The 20,492-nt window shown below is 25.2% G+C and overlaps 1 protein-coding gene across 1 annotated transcript; it reads left to right on the top strand.

The window, feature by feature from the left end:
• Nucleotides 1-19,075: 19,075 nt before the first annotated feature.
• K444DRAFT_652999 (uncharacterized protein) lies at nucleotides 19,076-20,274 on the top strand (the record flags this gene model as incomplete). The annotated part of the gene is made up of 3 exons (XM_024885845.1): nucleotides 19,076-19,495; nucleotides 19,549-20,013; nucleotides 20,116-20,274. 3 exons carry the CDS (start codon nucleotides 19,076-19,078, stop codon nucleotides 20,272-20,274), a joined length of 1,044 nt encoding a protein of 347 aa, XP_024736272.1.
• Between the last annotated feature and the right edge of the window lie 218 nt (nucleotides 20,275-20,492).

Genomic DNA, 20,492 nt, shown 5'->3' with positions numbered 1-20,492 from the left:
CTTATAGGGCTCTTTATTCTATATTCTATAGCTTATTATAAAGTATAAGTAATAAAGTATTTTTATTTATTTCTGCTATAAAGTCTAGCCTTCTTAATAGCCTATTAGTAGAGTTATTATATTCCGGCTAATATTTTAAAATAAAGTTAAAAATAGCTAACTTCTCTATTTATTTTATTTATTAATTGTTTAGTTTTCTTTTAATTATAAAGTATTTTAAGTTTTTATAATCTATTTTAATAATAATAATATACTAGATATATATTAGATAATAATACTAAATATAAAATACTAGAATAATAGCTAAGAGTTTAGAATTATATATCTTATATTTATTCTTAATTTATAATTATTTTCTTTAAATAGAAAGTAATAAAATACTACCGGGCATTTACTTCTTTATTAAAGAGCTAGAAAATTATATCTATAATTACAAATCCTAAAATATCTATTTTTATATAAATTTTTAAGACTAGATTAAAATAATAAAGAATTAGTACTATTATAAATATAATTTATAGCTTCTAAAAAGCCTTATCTGCTTTATTTATCTAGCTAAAATAATATTATAGGTTTTTATTAGTTTTTAATAAATTAGTTAATTCTTTTATTACTCTAAAGTATTTATAAATAAACCTCTAATAGAAGTTAGTAAAACCTAGAAATATTTAAACTTCTCGAATATTATTTTTTGGGACCGGCTATTCCCTAATAGCTATAACCCTACTAGTTTCTATTTCTATATTATCTGGGCTAATTATAAATTCCAGAAACTTTACTTTTTCTATATTAAACTCGCATTTTACTAAATTTATAAAAAGCTAGTATTATTATAATTACTTGAATATATATTAAACTATTACTATATACTATTCTAGGTTCTCTAAATAAATTATATAAATAATATCTATAAAGCCTACTAGTATATAATTAATATATATCTGAAATATTACTAGAATATTAGAAAATCTAAAGAATATAATATAATACTTAAAATATTTATAATATATTTAGAATACTATTTTTTTATTTATTATTCTCCTGTATTTATAACTAATAATAAATATTCTTTAAATCTAGCTTTATATATATCTTGGCTTTATAAAGTCTATTTATTATTTTATTAATAAATAGTAATAGTATTTGGTTCTTAATAGTAATTCTATTTAAATTCCGGTAATTAATATATAAATATAATTAAAATACTAGCTAGGTTATTAAAATAATAGATTTATTTCTTTTCTAAACTAGTATTAAAATATTCCTAAAGAACTTTAAGCTCTTTTTCTAATAAAATATATATAGAATTATATAGTAATTAGAATCCTAATTTCAGATCTATATAATATTCTATTATATAATAATTAGATAATATACTTATAGCCTCTATAGAAAATACTTAGAAAAGGTTCTAATATTTCTTAGAAAATATAACTATTTTATTTATAGTAATAGTAATAACTCTTTAGCTATCTATTATAAAATAGATAATTAATAGAAAAATATATATCTTATATTTTATTATTTTAGTAAATTTCCTAGTATTTAAAACTTTAATCTTTTATAATTAAATCTAGTATTTTTATATTACTTTCTTTAAAAAAATTAGGGAATTAATCTAATAAAACTCTAGGAATTCAAGTATTATATTAATATAGTTTAGATTAAAATTATATAATATAAAATATATATTAGTCTTTTTTTAGTTCTTTAATATATTCTCGATAATAACTCTAAAAATATAATTTCTATATAAATAGATTCTTCTTTACTTTAGTAAGAATAAGAGAATTACTTTTAATATTAATAAAATATCTATATCTAAAGCTAATCTCTTTTTTATATAATTGGCCTTTATATTTAAATTAACTAATACTCTAATTCTTTATTTATTTTTTCTTATCTTAATAGTAATCTTAATTACTATTCTCGTTTTAAAGACTTTGTCTTTTATAATATAAATAAATATAACTATTATAGGATATATCTATTTCCCGGTTTCTTTAGTTCTAGGTATTTATATAATTTATAGCTAGATTTATTATAGTTATAGCAAGTCGGTTTCTTTTAATTTGGGCAAATAGTAATATAGTAATCTTTTTTCTAGTAAATAAAGCAAATTATATTCGGTTTTATAGATTCTAATATAAGTACTATATTAGATTCTATTATTATATCTTTATTATTCTGGTTTTATAAACCTTATAATAGAAATATACTTCTCTTTTATTTCTTTTTTTTATTTCCTTTCTTTTTCCTCCTATTTTCTTTCTTTTATTATCCTATTAGCTTATTATTATATTTCTATTAAATAAATAGATTTAAATTATTCTTAATTCTTATAGCTATAGAAATAAGCTTCTTTTTTTTAATAAAATATTTCCTTAATAATTAATCTTGTCCCGAATCTCTTATTTTAAGCTATTAAATAAGTTATCTTGCTTTTATAATAAACCCGTATATTTTAAGTTATTAAATAAGATATAAAGCTTTAGATATTCTAGCCTGGCTATTATTTAGTATTCTTAAATTTAATAAGAGTATTATTATTATAATTCTCTAAATTCAAAATAAAATTCTTTATAAATTCAATAAAGATCTCCTAATTTATAGTATTAATACTTACTAATTATTTCCTATATTTCTAGATATTTCTGGCTATATTCTTAAAATAGAAAGTATAATATATAACTTTTATTATATTAGTAGTTTAGGTAATACTACTATTTTTATATTATTTTAACTTTATCTAGTAAAAGAAATCCTGGGCTTCTTTAATACTCTTTCTCTAGTAAGTAGATAGTTCTCGGGTTTTTGGAGCCCTCTGAACTAAGAATACTACCGGGAATATAACAGGTTCTATACCGGGTATTCGAATATTTTTAAGATAACAGATCTGAGCTTCTAGCTTATTTAGATCCTCTTTCTATTATATCTCTATTTCTAATTCAGTAATATAATAGCGAGCCGCTACTAATTTCTCTATTATTATTATTCTACTAGCTAGTTCTGGAGATATCTGAGTTCTATTTCCTTCTTCTAATTAGGTAATATAAAGAATACTTGACTAGATACTTCCCTAGGTACCCGGCTAAATTACCCTAGTAATAGTAGAGGCGCTTCTTCTGGTTAATACTCTAGCTATTAATAGTTTTATCTATTAATAGCTTAACTACCTTATAATGAACTGCTTTCCAGAGATTAGATTAATTAGAATTAGAATATAAGGTATATAATAGTAGGGTAATATATAAGTAATTAAGGTAAATAAGCTATAGAATAACGCTTATAAATATAACTAATTCCAAGAATTAATTCTAATAAAAGACTAATTAATACCTCTTTCCAAAGCTAGGAGTATCTCTATATTATAGTATAACAGGCTATACTTATTAAAAATTATATTATTTTAGTAGTTTTAAGGTTTAGGTTATATAGTAAAGGCTATAGCCTTTTATATATAACTTATAGAAATTATATAAGAAAGCTAGTTTTTCTATAGACTTAGAGAATAATCCTTTATAAGTATTTAATTAATTAAGCTTTTATATACTATATACTATTTATACTTTACTATTTATACTTTTGATTTATTATTTTACTATTAAGTTACGTTTTATACTCTGGTATACTTTATATAGGTTTTTATCTTATTATAGTTTTCCTCTTATATATTTTATAGTAAGTAATATAGGGAGGATAGAAACTTTATAGTTAAGGTAATACTCTTATAAAGTTCTGAGGGATATCTATAAAGCGGATTATTAGCTTAGTAAGTTAGGAGAGAAAAGGGCTATTATAATACCTTAAGCCTAAGGCCGAAATATTAAAAATATATAAGTATTAATTTCAGTATCTTATATTAATTTCCGATATATCCAGTAACTTGAATACAGATTAGCTACAAGATATAATTACTAGTATAGTATATAGGAGTAGTAGAAATAGAGGCTAACTATAAAAGAAAAAGAAATAGAGAAAATAAAATAAGAAAAATTATACTAAAATAGTATAAATCAGACCTTAGTTAGAATCAGACTTTAGTATTCGGAAATAAGATTATACTATTAATTTATATATTATTTTTAATTATAGTAAAAGTCGGAATTAAAGTAGCTTTAATCTTAGTAGTAAAGCTTATTTTTAAATCCGAAGAAAATACCCAAAATAGAGAATGTTTTTAATTTTAAATAAGATAGTAAACAGAAATCGGAAAGAATTAAAAAGAAATCGGAAATAAGAAAATATATAGACAAATTAGAGAAGCCTTTAGAGAAAGGAGAGATTACTAAATAGAAATAATAAAGAGAATTCAGAGAAATCAGAAAAAATAACAGAATTAGAAAAATCATTTTTATTATTATTATTTTTATTATATTTATTAATAGTATTATAAAATATATCCAGTTTAGTAAAAATAAAAATAAATACTATAGATATTAAGCCAATGGAATAGAAAAGAGAATATAAGTAATAGAAATAAGACTAGAAAAGCTATTACTTTATTACTACTAATACCAAAACTCGAATCTTAACTATATCTATTATTATTAACCGGTTTCTCTCTAATTCCGGTTCCTAAACTAAAAGATATATTTAAACGGGAAGTTAGTTCTTTAGGAATCTTATTAGTAGAAGTTTCAGGTACGGAAACTTTATAATTAACTATAAAAGAAATTATTAAGATTAATATAGCTAAGAATAAGTATATACTAGTACCGGGTTTAAACCTGCTATTTATAAGAGCTCCTGAAATACTATAGTTTTAGGGACATAATATTTCTATATTCTTGGAATAGTATATAAATATATATAAGAACTATTATATTTCCGATAATACTAAAAAAAAAAGAATTATTTATTATATCTCTCCTATTTATAAGAATTAGATTAAGGCTATACCGGAATACTATATTAATAACCTAGAAGATTACTAGGAAATCAAGTTCTTTAAAGCCTTACTAAAAGAATTCCGAGAATATAACTAGGAAATATTCAAAATTAGCTATAACTTTTTTAATTAAATTATTATATAAGTCCAGAATAGAGGAATCTCTTCCAAGTCTTATATTAATATATTTAATAAAATATTAAAAGAATTACTAAAGAGAAAAAAAAAATAGATAAAATTACTTAGTACTAAGAGTTTATAAAAGAATTATTTATTCTAGTAAGAAATTACATTTTTAAAAATATAAATTTCGAGCCTATAAATGTTTCTATCTATAAATATAATAAGATATATAAAAATATAGTAATATTCTATTAGTATAAAGAGAAGAAATACTATTTTAATATTACTAATAACCCAGATATATCCAGATTTAGATAAAAATACTTGGATATAATAATCTATAATATAGTTCCCAAACTAGAAGATAATTATTCTTTACTAGTCTCTCCTATTATACTTCCTAAAACTACTATAGATATAAATAAAAAGAGAACCCAGCCTATAGCTAATTATATAAAACTTACTAAAAGTAGTAAACCCAAAAGAGATAATATTAACTAGCTAATAAAGAGTTTAAAAAAACTATTTATTATTACTATAACTTAAAAAACCTATAGAAATAACTTAATATAATTACTATTATAATTTAAGAAAATATCTATAGCCTGTTTATATAGCCTAGCTAACTATAATAAATATAATAGTATTAATAGCCTAGTAAATATAATTTGAGTCTTTAGAATAAATATACTAGAAGTTATAATAGAGGTTATAAAAAATACTATAATAGCTATAGTAGTTAAACTAGAATAGGTAAAGAGTCTAAATAACTATATTTTAGAGGAAGTTAGTTTCAAGTATAATTAGAAAATACTATTTAAGTTAATATAGCCTATAGTATAAATCCAGAACCAAAAAAACGAATTTATTATAAATACTATAATAGAAATAAAAATAATAATATTAATTTAGAATATATTTATATTTCTTAGTTCTATTACCTACTAATAGAAGAACTTATAAATTATAAATATATTTACCGATTTAATAAAAGATAATATAAAGGGCCATTTAAGCCTAGATAAGAAAGTATTTTCTTTTTTCTTACTAGTAAATACTAGTAGTTTAATTAAATTATTTCCCAAATCCGAAAAAGAGAATTCAATTATAATTTAAATACTCGATCCAAAAATATCTAGAAATTAATAAGAGATATCTAGTTTACTAGATAAGAAAAAGAAAAGAGAACTAGCTAACCGGAATCTATATATAGAAATAAGTAAGTTATATCTAGGAAATCTAAATAGCCGCTTTGCCTTAGAGGAAATTATATTGAAATTACTAATATTTCAGATTCTGGAATTAATAAATAATACTAAGATTTAGTTATAAATAGTATTTCTATTAATACTATAACAGGTTTCTTATTAAGAAAAAAGAGAAAAGAAATAGAAATAGCTAAAAAAGTTTTCCGAAAATAAGCCAGAATAAAAGAAAAGCTATTCTATATAAGAGGCTAGAAGAATACTATTCTAAAAAATAATAGATAAAGAAATAGCCCAGCTAAGGATATAAATATTAATATTTCCAAAAATAAACTAGATAAATTAGAAACTTAGTATATTCTTAATTATAATAAGTATAAGATTTTTAAAATTAATAATATTTTAATAAGGCTATTAAAAAAAGTAACTATTCTATTTCCAAAAATTCAGAAAAAAATAAGAATATTTATTAATATCTTAAAAATACCGGATCTAGCTACTATATTTTAGAACTAATAAATTAAGAATAATACTTCTTATTTTACTATTTTATAAATAGGAAATACTATTATATTAAATATAATTAGATATATTAGGAGATCTATAAAACTAGTAACTATAGCTTATATAATAGATAGAATATTTAAAGAATTAGAAATACTAGTTTAAATATCTAATATTAATAGAATTATTTAATTTAAAAGTAATAGTATTAATATTCGAATATTACTAGCTTATAAATATATTATATAAATTCTATACTTCCGATTTGTATTTCGAGAACCTTAAAGAAATATCAAATATAAAGAAATAATTAATACTAGAACTAAAATTAATATTTTCTCTAAAAAGATCTCTAGAAGTATTAGTAAAATAGTATATAATACTATAGATTATTAAATATCTACTATTACTAGAACTAAATTTAGATTTATAGGAATAATAAAGCTTAGAACTAAGGTTATAAATAAAATAGAATATAAAAATATTTTTTTTTTTAGTTAAAGGAACTTTAAAAATCCTATTTAGTTAACTATTCTTAGTAAAAATAAAAATAAATATTATATATAGAAATAATAGTTTATAGAATAAAAGATTTACTAATTCTAAAGATAACTAAAATACCTATACTATTATAATTATTCTATTTTTAAAAAATACCAGAAAATAGAAAAAAGTAATAATTTAAAAATATCAAGCTTCTAGAATTAAGAAATTAAGTAATATAAAACAGGAAACTAAAAATAAAAAGGAAAAATAGAGTCTAATATTATAACCGGTAGTAATATTAGAAGAAATAGAAAAATACCAGAATTTCCTATAAATTCTTTTATTTTGGGTTCAGGAATTCAGGAAATTAATAATATTTTTTAGAGAAACTAAAATAGAAAAGGCTCTAATTAGAGTATTATTAAAAGTAATTCCGGATTTAATAGAAAAGGAAATAAAAAGAATATTAAGTAAAGACATTTCTGAAAAAAAGATAGAATAGTATCTCCTAATAATAAAGAAATATATTCCTGAAGCTAAGGAATATTAAACCTAAAACTAGAAAGAATTCGGGAATATATAAAAGCTTAAGAAAGATATATTAAAACTCCGGATAAAAAGGTACTTTCTATATCTAACTAGAAAGGAACTAAATAAAAAGGTTATAAATTCCGGAAATTAGATAAAAAGAGTACTAGAGAAAATAGCTATAGCTCTTAAAGAAAAAAATAATAACTATAGTCTATTTCTAATTATAGAAATATATAAAATAAAGAATAAGAAGATTCGACTAGTAAATACTAATAATAGAACTAGAAAAGGCCCTAATAAATATCCAGACTAGTTTAAGAAATCTAAAGCTAGAAAATATCTATAGAAATATACTAGGAAATATAAAAACTACCTTTTACTAAAATATTAGCTATTTTAAGAGATTTATAATTTATTCCGAAATACCTGAAATAATTAAATATTAGTAACTAGTTTTAGAAAAAGAAACTAGCTATATTCCGAGAATTAATAATTAATTAAAAAAATATAATTATATTTAATTAGAAAGAAATAAGAAAAGTCTATAAAAATATTAGCCTATTTATTCTAATTAAAACTATTAAATATAAAGCCTAGTAAGAGAAAAATTTCCTATATCCCAAAGCTCTAATACTAATAGTAATAAAAATACTATTAGAATATCTAAATTATAGAATTCTTAAGAAATATAATAGACCTTACTAAAATCTATAGTTCTTAGTTATAAAAAAGGTTACTAGAACTTATAGACTAATTAATATTACTATAAAGATAAATTCAATAATCCTATAAAATATTAACTTATTTCCGTTTACTAATAAGATCTTAAAGAAATTTATTAAATATATTTATATTTCTTTAATTAATTTCTTTTCTAAATATAATTAACTTATACTAGATATTTATAATAAAGATTTGACTATATTTATAATATTTCTGGAATTATTAAGAATAACTATATTATTTTAGGAAGCTATTAATTCCGTTATATAGTTTATATAGATTATTATAATTATTTTAAAGAATCTATTTCTCAAAATTACTATATTATTTATTAATAATATTAGAATTAAAAAACCTTATATAGATTATAATAGATAGCTTATTCTATCTAGAATTCGGTATTTTATATTCGAGTATTTTTAAAACCTGAATATAACCTTAGATAGAATTAAATAAGCTAGAACTAGTATTAGAGAAAAATTACAGTTCTATTATAATAGTATAGTTATTATTGGCTTTATTTATAGAATATTTGAAAAAAGCCCTTTAAGCTCAGGAATTACTAAGATTTTAAAATAGGAATATTATAATAGTATAACTAAAAATAAAGCATTTATCAGAATTATTATTTACTATTATATTTGAATTAAAGACTTTATAATTATTACTAAACCCATTTACTACTTAATAAAGAAGGATATAATATAGAACTAGGATAATAAATAAAAGCAAGCTATATAAATCCTTTAGGAAAAGCTTACTATTATTTTAATATTTTATAAGTTATACTATAATCTATTAGAAAATTAGGGAATAATTATATTAATAGTAAATACTAGCCTAAATAAATAGAATAGAACTCTTAGTTAATATAATAATAAAAAGAAAAAGAGAATTATATAATATAAGTCTAAAATCTGGAATAATACTAAATAGAAATATAATACTACTAAAAGAAAATACCAAGGGCTAGTAAAGTATTTATAGAAAGTATAATTCTAGCTATATAGAGTTTATTTTATCCTTAAACTAGATACTAATATACTTATTATATAGCTAAATAAAGCGGCTATAGATCTTTCTAGAGTTCTAGTTATTTACTAGCTAGTATAGATTTAACTATTTGATTTTAAAATCAAGTATATTAAGGGAACCAAGTATACTACTACTAACGGATTATCGAAATACTTATAGTAAGAAGGTAATACCGAAGATAGTAAAGATATTAATAAATAATTAGTAATAGAATTTAATACTATTAGAATAATACCTATTAGATAGAAAGTTTAATTAAAAAAAGTAATTCCGGTTTAATTATATAATATTATTTTAAGAAATCCGATTTCCAAGCCCTTTATTAGATATTTAAATAGTAGTATCCGGTTACTAGAAACTAATAATTAAAGCCTTACTATATTTAGAAGCAAATTAGTAATATTAAAAAATAATAAAATCCGAAAGTTATATAATAAAGGCTATAGCCTTTTATATATAACCTCTAATAAAATAGTAAATAATAATACTAACTCTTATACTTTATTTAATAACCCGACTGTTTTACTAGATCCCTTAGATAATAGCTATTTCGAATAATACTAGAATATTATATAATATCTTATAATACTTTCTAAATTAAAAAGAATATCTAAAGCCGAATTTCGAAAGTTAAGTAAAAAAGCTTTAAATTATAGTATAAGAGATTAATTACTATAGAGAATAGTATCCAAAATATATTTGCCTTAATTTATTATTAATAATTAAGAATAAAGGAAAATTATTATTAAAAAACTATATAATAAAATTAGATATACCAGAAAAGAAAATATCTTTTATTTAGTAATTAGCTACTATTACTAGAAAGATTACTATAACTATATATAGAAGTATATTAATACTTATAAGATCTATTAGTATAAGAATAAAAAAAGATAAAAAGAAGCTCTATATCTAATAAAAGCTATATTTCTTTTCTATTACCTTAAAATTAATATAGTTAAACTACTATACTATAAAAGATATAACTTATTAGTTATTACTAGAAATAACTTTTTAAAATAGATTAAGGCTAGATTTTTAAAGAATCCAACTAGTAAGAAGATTACTAAGTTTATTTAAGAAGAAATTATTTATAGGTATAATTTATTTAGATAGCTTAAGATAAATAGCAAATCGGAATTCAAAGAAATAATAATTCAGGAACTTAATAAGCTAAGAATTAATAGAATTATTATTTCGGTCTATAATTCCAAAGGAAATAATATAATTAAAAAAAGATATTAATTAATTATTTAAATACTTATTATATTTATAATAGATAAAAAGAAGTCTTAAATAGATTTACTATTATATATTCTATTTACTAATTAAGTTACTATATATAGACCGACTGGATTTATTCCCTTTTATATAGTCTATAATAGAGAAGCTATATTACTTATAGAAATATACTTTCTAATCTAGAGAATATTTAGATAAAATAAAGTTTATAATAGAAAAATACTTCTAAAAATATATATAAAGTAAATATAGATAAGAAATAAAGATATTAAAGAAGCCAAAATAAAAAAGAATAGATAATACTAAAAGGAAAAGAAGTAATTTAATACTATCTATTAGATTTATTTAAAGCCTATTTCCGAAAAGAATCTAGTTCTTATATATAATATTAAATTAATAGATTAAAACAAGTTAAGGAATATAAAACTACTATATTACTAGCTTGGCCTATATAGAATAAGGTATATAGATTAACTAAAAAGATACTATATACTAAAAGAGCTTAATAGTACTATATTCCAAAGAATATATACCGGGAATTAATTTAAGTAGTTTATTAAAAAGAATAGATTCTAGTATTTCCCTAAAAACAAAATTAATAACAAGTATATACCTATAAATAAATACTTTAAAATAGATATAGAACTAGAAAAAAAAGTAATTATAAAATACTATAAGTAAAATAGTATTTAGGAGATTAAAAAAGCTATTAGTATTATTATATATATTTCAGAGTTACCGGAATTAGAAAGAATAAAATATATTTCTTTTATAGAAAACTAGAAGAAAGTATCTAATAATAAGAACTTTTCTTAATCTGAAACGAAATTTATTATCTTTAATTCTTTATATATCTTTTGAATTTTTTTCCCGATTATTATTTATAACCTTTAGAAAATATTATTATTAGACTATTATTCTAAAAGTTAGACGAACTTTACTATTACTTATTTCTTACTATTATCTAACTATTACTATTAGATAATATTCTTAATATATAAGATTCTATTACTAGATTTTGGGAATCAAATATAAAGGATTCCTTTTAATATAAAAATAAATAGGGGATTAAGAAATTATTTTACGAACTCTTAATTTCGAATTATAGTAATAAATAATAATTATATTTGAAATTAGAAAAAGAAGAAAAGAAAAAAGAAAATCTTTTATATATATTTTACTAAGATAAGAACCTTTTAGAAGCTCTATTTGCCTTTTTAACTAGCTATTTTTACGGCTTATACCAGTCTAAAGCTCGACTATAATAACTATAGATCTTGATTTTAACTTAAATTACTATTACAAGTTTCCTTATAATATCTAAATAAACTTTCTAATTAGGAGTTATATATAGATAAAATAGCCGAATTAGAAGCCCTATAAGAAAAAAGGGAAACTTTATTAAATCCAATAGTTATTTCCAAAGGTATTTAATAATATATAGTTCTGGAAATCTATTAAATATTAGATAAACTAGATCTATCTATTTAAAGCCTATCTTATACTAGAGAACCCATTTCCTCTTTAATATAACTATAGCTATTCTTAAAACCAATACTAAGGCTTGATTAGTATATTATATATTTCTATTTCTATATAAAGAGAACTTCTTCTATATAGAACCTATTCCCTAATTAAGATATCGTTTTATTACCAGAAACCAATTACTTCTTTAAAAAGCTAGTATAATTTACTAATTCTTACTATTAATTTGTTTCTTATTATTAAATATTATCTAAATAATTCCTATATCTTTAATACTAATTCGAAATACCTAATCTTTCTATATTCTATATTAATTTTAATATTAACTATTTCAAAACTTAATAATAATACTATAAACTCTATTTATACTATTTTATAGTTCTCTTTTCTATATATTCTAATACTTTCAGTATTACCTTTATTAATATAAATATTATTTTAAAGTCCCAAATAACTAAATAGTTTTATATTATTCAAAATCGATTCTAATAAGTACTAAATAAATATAATTAGCTTTCGGAAGAGATATAGATTAGTTTTAGAAAGAATAATACCTTATTCTAAGTTATTTCTTAATTCTATTATTCTAACTCCTTTTCTATTAATATTTATTTTATATTTTCTCTAATATTTTTAGTATACTTATATATCTTATTTTTTATATATTTCCTATATTATTTCCCTTCTTTTATACTATTTTTTAAGTTAATAGGAACGTTTTCAAATAAATCGGGAATTAGAATATATCTATATTATAAAATTTTTATTATTTCCTTCTATATTCTAATACTTTAAATACTATTACTATATCTATATTTCTATTATATTACCTTCTTATTTCCCTATTATTACTATTTAGTTTAATCTGCTTTAACTATTTCTTTAATTATATTCTTTTAGATATATATATTTATATTCTTTTCTATAATAGAAGCCTAATTCTATATTTTATCTTCTATAATTATTCCCAATTTATAACTATATTACTTCAAATATATTTAATTATTATATTTATTTTCCCTATTATAGGTACTACTATTTTAGTTTTATTTTCTTATTAGAAAAAAAGAAAAACTCAAATATATATAATATCTTTATATAATTCAAAACTATTTTAATTTATTCTTTATTTTGGAATATATTTAAAAGAAATCCTTATAACCTTAAGAATCTTTAATTCTATAATCTATAACTATTATACTAATAATACCTTTATAACTAATTAAGAATAATAAAATAGCCAAAGTATAGATTCCTTAAGCTAGTAAAATATAGTAGCTAGTTCTTATAAGCTGTAATATTATCGAAAGCCTATAGATTAATAGTATTAAAATTCAGAGTATTAAAGGAACTTGGGTAGTTATAGAAGGCCTACTAATACTAGAAAAGATAGCTATAATTACCGAATTTAATACGAATATTCTAGATAAGCTAAATAATATATATAATAAGCTCTTAAAGTAGAAAACCTTTATTAGAGACAGAACTAGACTAGAATTAACTAAAGAGGAACTAAAGAACTATTAAGCCAATAATAGAGAATTCGAGAATATTATTAAAGGCATTTCCAAAAGTAAATAAAAGAAGCTTAATAAGATTAAGACTATAGTAAACGGTCTGGAAACCAAGAATTAGAATGGAATTATACTATATAGTAAAGCCTTTAGCTAATATATTAATAATATCTATAATAATTTTAGTAAGAATATCTATAAGAAGTTATATTTTCTTTTTAAGACAAAAGCTTTAATATATAAAGCTATTCAGTTAATTAATAAAGCTACTTTGGAATATATTAAAAATAAGAAATATTAGAATACTAGTATATTTACTAAATCAGATATTACTAAGGTATTTAAATATATAGAAGCTATTTCGGAACCTAGAGAATTAGAGTTTAAGCTACTATTAGCTAATAACCTTAAAGCTAGATAATATACCTTTAATACTTCCGGAATCCTAATTAAGGAAGCTTATAGTAACGAGCCTTTTCCTGCTTTCCGAAATAAGCCTAGAGAATAGGCCCCTATTATAATTTTAGCTTTAATTTAACCGAATTTAGCTAAGAAAAATAGAGCTAATTCAATAAAGCCTAATAAGAAAGCTACTAATAAAGCTAGTAAAACTAGTATAACTATTAGAACTAGTATAATTAGTAGAACTAGTATAACTAGATAAGAAGAATCTAATAAGAATAGAAAGTAAGCTAAGCCTAAGACTCCTAATAAATAATAGAGATCTAAATACTAGACTAAACATAAGATTAGTAAAATAGAGAAAAGCAAAAAGGAATCCTCTATTTTAAAAAGAAAGATACTATCTAGAAAGACTCTCTTAACTATATCTAGAACCAAAAAGTAAAAGACTAAGGATATTAAGTCCGGAGAACTTAATAGTAATATTAAATATACTTGCAAAATACTAGCTAAATAGAAATTAATACTTTTTTAATAAAATGAGTATACCTTTAAGGAAGTATATAGTAGTATTTTGGGACCTATTTATAAGCGAGAATACTATAGGATTAATAATAGATTTCTTAAAGTTCCCTATATAAGATATATTTAGCAATTTACTAATATTCTCTCTATTAATATACAAGATATTAAAGATACTCTAAAGCTAGTTACTAAGATCTATAAAGTTACTAAAGGCAAGAAGTATATTTCTATTACTTAAATAAATAAGGAGATATAGGATTTCTTCTTTAAAATATAGGAAATTAAGTAATATAGATATAAGTACTATATTTCCGATTAATTCTGCTCTAATCTATAGCTCTAATTTAATACTACGGTTCCTGTTCCTAAATCTAGTATTACTAATCTGGGTATAAATAGCTATATTTATAAGAAGAATTACCTGAAATAGATTAAGAAGCTTGGTATTTGAAAACTCTTAATAGTAAAAATAAAGATACTATAGTTCTATCTCCGAAAAGACAATATATTAATATATAAAAATCTAGGTAATAGCTATTTTATCTTAGCCTCTTAACTTTTAATAGCAGATCTATTAATATAGCTCGGATTTTATAAGGCATTAAATAAGTATTCTATTTACCTAGTTACTTACTCTTAGCTAGTCCAATACTTTACTTCTAGAAATGTTAATTATAATTAGTATAAAGGCAATATTAAAGATCTAGCTATTATTAAAGCTTTAAATAGTAAATTCTATCTTAGTAAAAAGTATTAGAATATCAGCTATATTTTCCTTATAAACTGCAAAAAAGCTATTACCTTTAGTAAAAAGTTCTTTAAAGATATTAATTATTCTTCTATTTCTAATAAATTTGAACCAGAAATAGCTAAGGAATTAAGCAAGTATTTACTAAAGGTAGTAGGAGAAAAGACTCCGAGTATAATCTATATAACTAGACAAATAAATACTTTTAGCTAGGTAATCTATAAGTCTGGAATTATAGGAAAGCATTAATTCTCGGATAATATATAAGTTAAAAAATAGCTTAATAATAATTTACTATTTAATAGGCCTTTTATTATAGTTCTAATAAGTCTAGTTACTATTAAGAATAGAATATACGAAAATGAAGTCTTCTATAAGGTTATTAAAGCCTTTTATCTAGAGCTTTCTTTATTTACTAATGGTTAATTTAAGAATATAATAAATAATATAAAGTTCGAAGGAGCTATCTATTTAAAGTATATTAGTATAATTTATAATATGATTTACTATAATAAGCCTCCTTAATATCCTATAGTAAAGGCGGAAATTAAGTAATAGTTAAAGGCAGATACTAATTAATATAGAGAACTATATCGGATTTAATATAAGAATACGGCTTAGCGGGTTCGGATTGCCTTTAAGTAAGTTCGGGAGTATGAAATAAGACTATTTAAGGGTAATAAGTCTTATTTTAGATATATAGAGAAGAAATTAGATTAACTAATAGAGGAGAATCCTGAATATTTCATTATTTCGGACTCTGAGTAGGATTTTTCTATTATTTTTGGTACTTAGAAAACAAGTACAAATAAATGAGAGGTCGGATGTAATACGGCAGGCTATATTTATTAAAAATTATATTATTTTGGCGGTTTTAAGGTTTAGGTTATATAGCAAAGGCCATAGCCTTTTATATATGACTTGCAGAAATTATATAAGAAAGCTGGTTTTTCTATAGACTTAGAGAATAATCCTTTATAAGTATTTAATTAATTAAGCTTTTATATACTATATACTATTTATACTTTACTATTTATGCTTTTGATTTATTATTTTGCTATTAAGTTACATTTTGTATTCTGGTATACTTTATATAGGTTTTTGTCTTGTTACAGTTTCCCTCCTATAGTATATATTCCCTAGTATTTAGCTAAGCTTGTAAAGTACTTTACTTAACTAGGAAATACGATCCTATACAATACGTATAATTCCGATTGCCTGTACGATTCTGATTGCAAGCTTTACCCAAAATAGGAAACTAGATCTATAATATCTGATACCTGTCTATACGCCATTATATATACCCATTACAGATAATAATATGCCTATACTAGAAGCTAGAATTACGGTTTCTCCTGTTCCTGATCCTACTCCTGATCCTACTCCTGCTCCTGCTCCTGCTCCTGCTTCTATACCTAGTAGGTTAATAGATTTAAATATACTAGTAGATCTGACGTTTTTACTAGCCTTCGCTCCCGCTTTACCTACTAAACCTCTACTAAAGTCTATATTAAAGAGGAAGCAATAAGTAGAAGTAACTATATCAAGCGATAATAATGATAATAGATTATATCTTGATAATAGAGGGAAGGAATTACCAGGGAATAGTAATTATAGGCCGGGGAATAGGTCAATATATAGGGATAATCGGGGGCAGTTCAAAAAAGCAAGAATAGAGTAAGGTTAATATTACTGGGCGCATTTGACTATAATATATGGGAATTACGTATTTGGCCATTATTAGGTGTGCTTTCCATATAAAATATGGCCATTAAAAACATCGCGATTTATGGTTTTCTAATTTTGCGATAAAATAATACGAAGGTACAGTGGTCAAGTAAAGTAATGTTTTGACAGGGGGTCGCTGCGAACACACGATTTCAACACCAACAACTCTTGCTATACCTGACCAAATATCATTTTTAAAATGCCGGAATACTCCCTAAGATTTGGTGAATATATTAGTGTATTTTTTTAACATTTTTATCTGTTGATGTTGTTGCGTTACAAGGTTGAAAAGTTTGGACCCCTGCTAGCGCTATTACTTTACTTGCCCGCTGTACCTCCGTAGATGCAGTAGCGTCGCTAAATCAGCCCGAAGGGGTTCCATGCACCCTGCCTTGGACCAGGGGCTACAGTTATTACCAACATTCTTGGCCCCGAAGAACATCTCCTATCAAAGACACTGGGCTAGATAAAGGCTATTTTGGGGTTGGTCCATGGGAAGCAAATCAAACCCTTGACTTTCTCCTGCCGTATCGAAAAATGTAATTCTTCTCGGTTTCAGCACTGTTCCGTGCCGCTTCGGCCCCATCTGCTCGGCTCGATTGCCAGGAGAACACGCCACTAAGGTTGGACACCCCTTTCTAGGTTGCTTTTGCCGAGCTTAATGCCGTTTACCACGTTTCGGCTTCTGCCGCAGCCACAAAACCCCTCTCGCCTGACTCTTGTTGCCACACAATTGGCTTTAGGCTAAGAGAGGAAAGTGATTACCGAAAGTGGCGCAGTTCTAGATCAAAAAGCGCTGGATTCTGAGTTCAGCAAGTTTTGAACATTAGGGAACGCCTTCCAAGGTCCTCACTTAGCCAAGTGGGGTTTTCAAGCTTCCGAACGCGTCCTCACACCCTTAACGGCAATACAGAGACAATCATCCTCCGTGACAACTGTCCCCTATATAATTTCTTATTTCTTATTGACGTTGGACCCACAAACTTCCTAAGTCGGTTTCGAACACTTCGTGGAGTTTTAAAGCTTGGGGATTTTTCAGCCACAAAGGATTAAAGGTTGCCGTTGACTGAAACTGCCCGACCGACCCCAAAAAGCCGACGACCAATTGAGTGATTTTGTGCGGGAAGGAGAGAAGTGGCACTATTGCATCCAGCCACCAAAGAAAATAACGCATATGAGCGAGTGTAATTGGAGGGAAGCTTATCTCTTCCAAGCAATACAAACGCGTTGTCAAGTACTGTATAGGTGGCAGGGGCAGACTAAAGCGGGGACTGTCGGTAACCCGGCAAAGATGACATGCCCGCGAAACTCCTCAAAACTTAAACCGTCCCGCACAACTGGTTCCTGGTACTTGTCCTCCATGTCGAGTTTAATCACTTTCTTTGTGCAGTCTACTGGAATACTGCATCGTGAACTGTATAGAACCTGGGTGCAGGGTGCAGTCCAGAACAAATTCGATGGATGCTATCTCTAGTCCATTTTGACATCTTGCGCCAAAGGGGCAGACAGGAAATGGTGAAGCTAGATCTCGACGGTACTTCACAGACATGTAGTATATTGACGTTTAAGTAACAGACCTACGGCGACCGACTCCTCCTGTGCCGCAAGGGCCATGAACACACACGGCACGAGACGGGTCGGCTCCCCTCGTCCCCATGCGGTAGGATCTTTAATTTTGGCTAGCAGAAGCACGCGAATGTTTTTGAGACATGGAGAAGCCTCGTTTGGGGTCTATGTTCAGTCAATGCCGTTAGACCATGTGTAGGTGGCACTTCCCTCGAACTTGTGAAGTCTTCAAATCTGCAGGGCCAAACGACAACTTAGCTTTACCATAACAATATCTTTTATCACTTTAAAACTTCTTTCTTCGCCTTCCTTTGTTCCATCCAACTGCATTATCTTTCGGGTCGGTTCTTCGATTCACGGGTTTATAATGGCGGATAATAACGGCATAAGCGGTGGATTGGAAGGGACGACCCTACCCCTTGCGATGACTCTCAGCGCTTTTACGGCCATAGCGTGGTATAACGTTATCGATCTCAACGTTTCCATTTGGATAACCTTCAAGAGACGTCGCGGGCTTTACTTCTATAGCCTGCTGGTATCCTCATGGGGAATCATGATATATGCACTAGCATTTCTCATGAAGTTCTTCCAAGTCTGGAAAAATGACTACGTTTCTGTTGCTTTGATTACCATCGGCTGGTATGCTATGGTTACGGGCCAGTCTCTTGTACTCTATTCTCGACTTCACCTCGTCGTCCGCGACAAACAAAAGATCAAATGGGTTCTCTACATGATTATCATCGATGTTTTCCTTTTTCATTTTCCAACAACAGTTTTGACTTTTGGGGTAAGTGGCCACCGTAGGGGAACAGATATTTCATGGGCTAAAAATCCACTTAGGCAAATTCACCTCACGCCGATATTTTCTCCACGCCATATTCAATCATGGAAAAGATTCAGGTCACCGGATTCTGTATCCAGGAATTCATCATCTCTGGTCTATACGTTCACGCAACAAGACAAATACTCAAACCAGGAGAGACCTTTCAGAAGAAGCGCTTTCGGCGGGTCATGCGACACTTGATTTATGTCAACATTCTGGTGATTTTAATGGATATCACTCTCCTCGGCACCGAGTATGCAAACCTTTACGACATTCAGATCACCTTCAAAGGCACTCTCTACAGCATCAAGCTTAGGCTCGAATTTGCCATTCTCAACCAGCTGCGGTCGATTGTACATCCCTCTGGCACCTCATACGACAACGGCGCAAATTCTCAACCTGGCCCGAGGGATATCTCATTGCACACATTTCAAAATCAAAACACCGCTTCACAAGCTCCCGCCAACGGGAATTCGTCAACGGTATATGCAAGCAAGCATGCCAAGTCGCCATTTGCTGGAGACCTCGAGGGTAATCGTGTTATGATGACGACTGATGTTATCGTACTGAATGAGGAATTGAAGCAAGACAAGAAGGGAGCTGAGGATGAAACAAGCTTAGAGGACCTTGCTGCGACGTCTGGAGGTGGTGGAAGCGCAATTGTTACTGGTAGGGCTAGCCGACAGAAGGGGGCCTATTCTTCGAATTCATCGGAGATTGAATTTGCCGGAGCAGGGTATTAAGCTTCTTGCCTTTGTGTTAGCGCCTCGCGGTACGGCGATCCCCATTCTGTTTGAACTTGATGTACCTTAGGAAGAACTGCATGTAGCTTTATAGCCTTTATTGACAGAGAAGGATCCCCCCCCCTTTTTTTTTGACGCAAAACTTGGAGATGGGTTTTGCTGTGATCCAGTAGACGTCTTGGTCTCCTTGCAGCCATTCCGTAATGTCCGACCAAGCC

Source organism: Hyaloscypha bicolor (assembly GCF_002865645.1).
Source record: "Hyaloscypha bicolor E unplaced genomic scaffold K444scaffold_86, whole genome shotgun sequence".
Lineage (NCBI taxonomy): Eukaryota > Fungi > Ascomycota > Leotiomycetes > Helotiales > Hyaloscyphaceae > Hyaloscypha > Hyaloscypha bicolor.
This window is presented reverse-complemented; position numbering and strand designations above follow the sequence as displayed.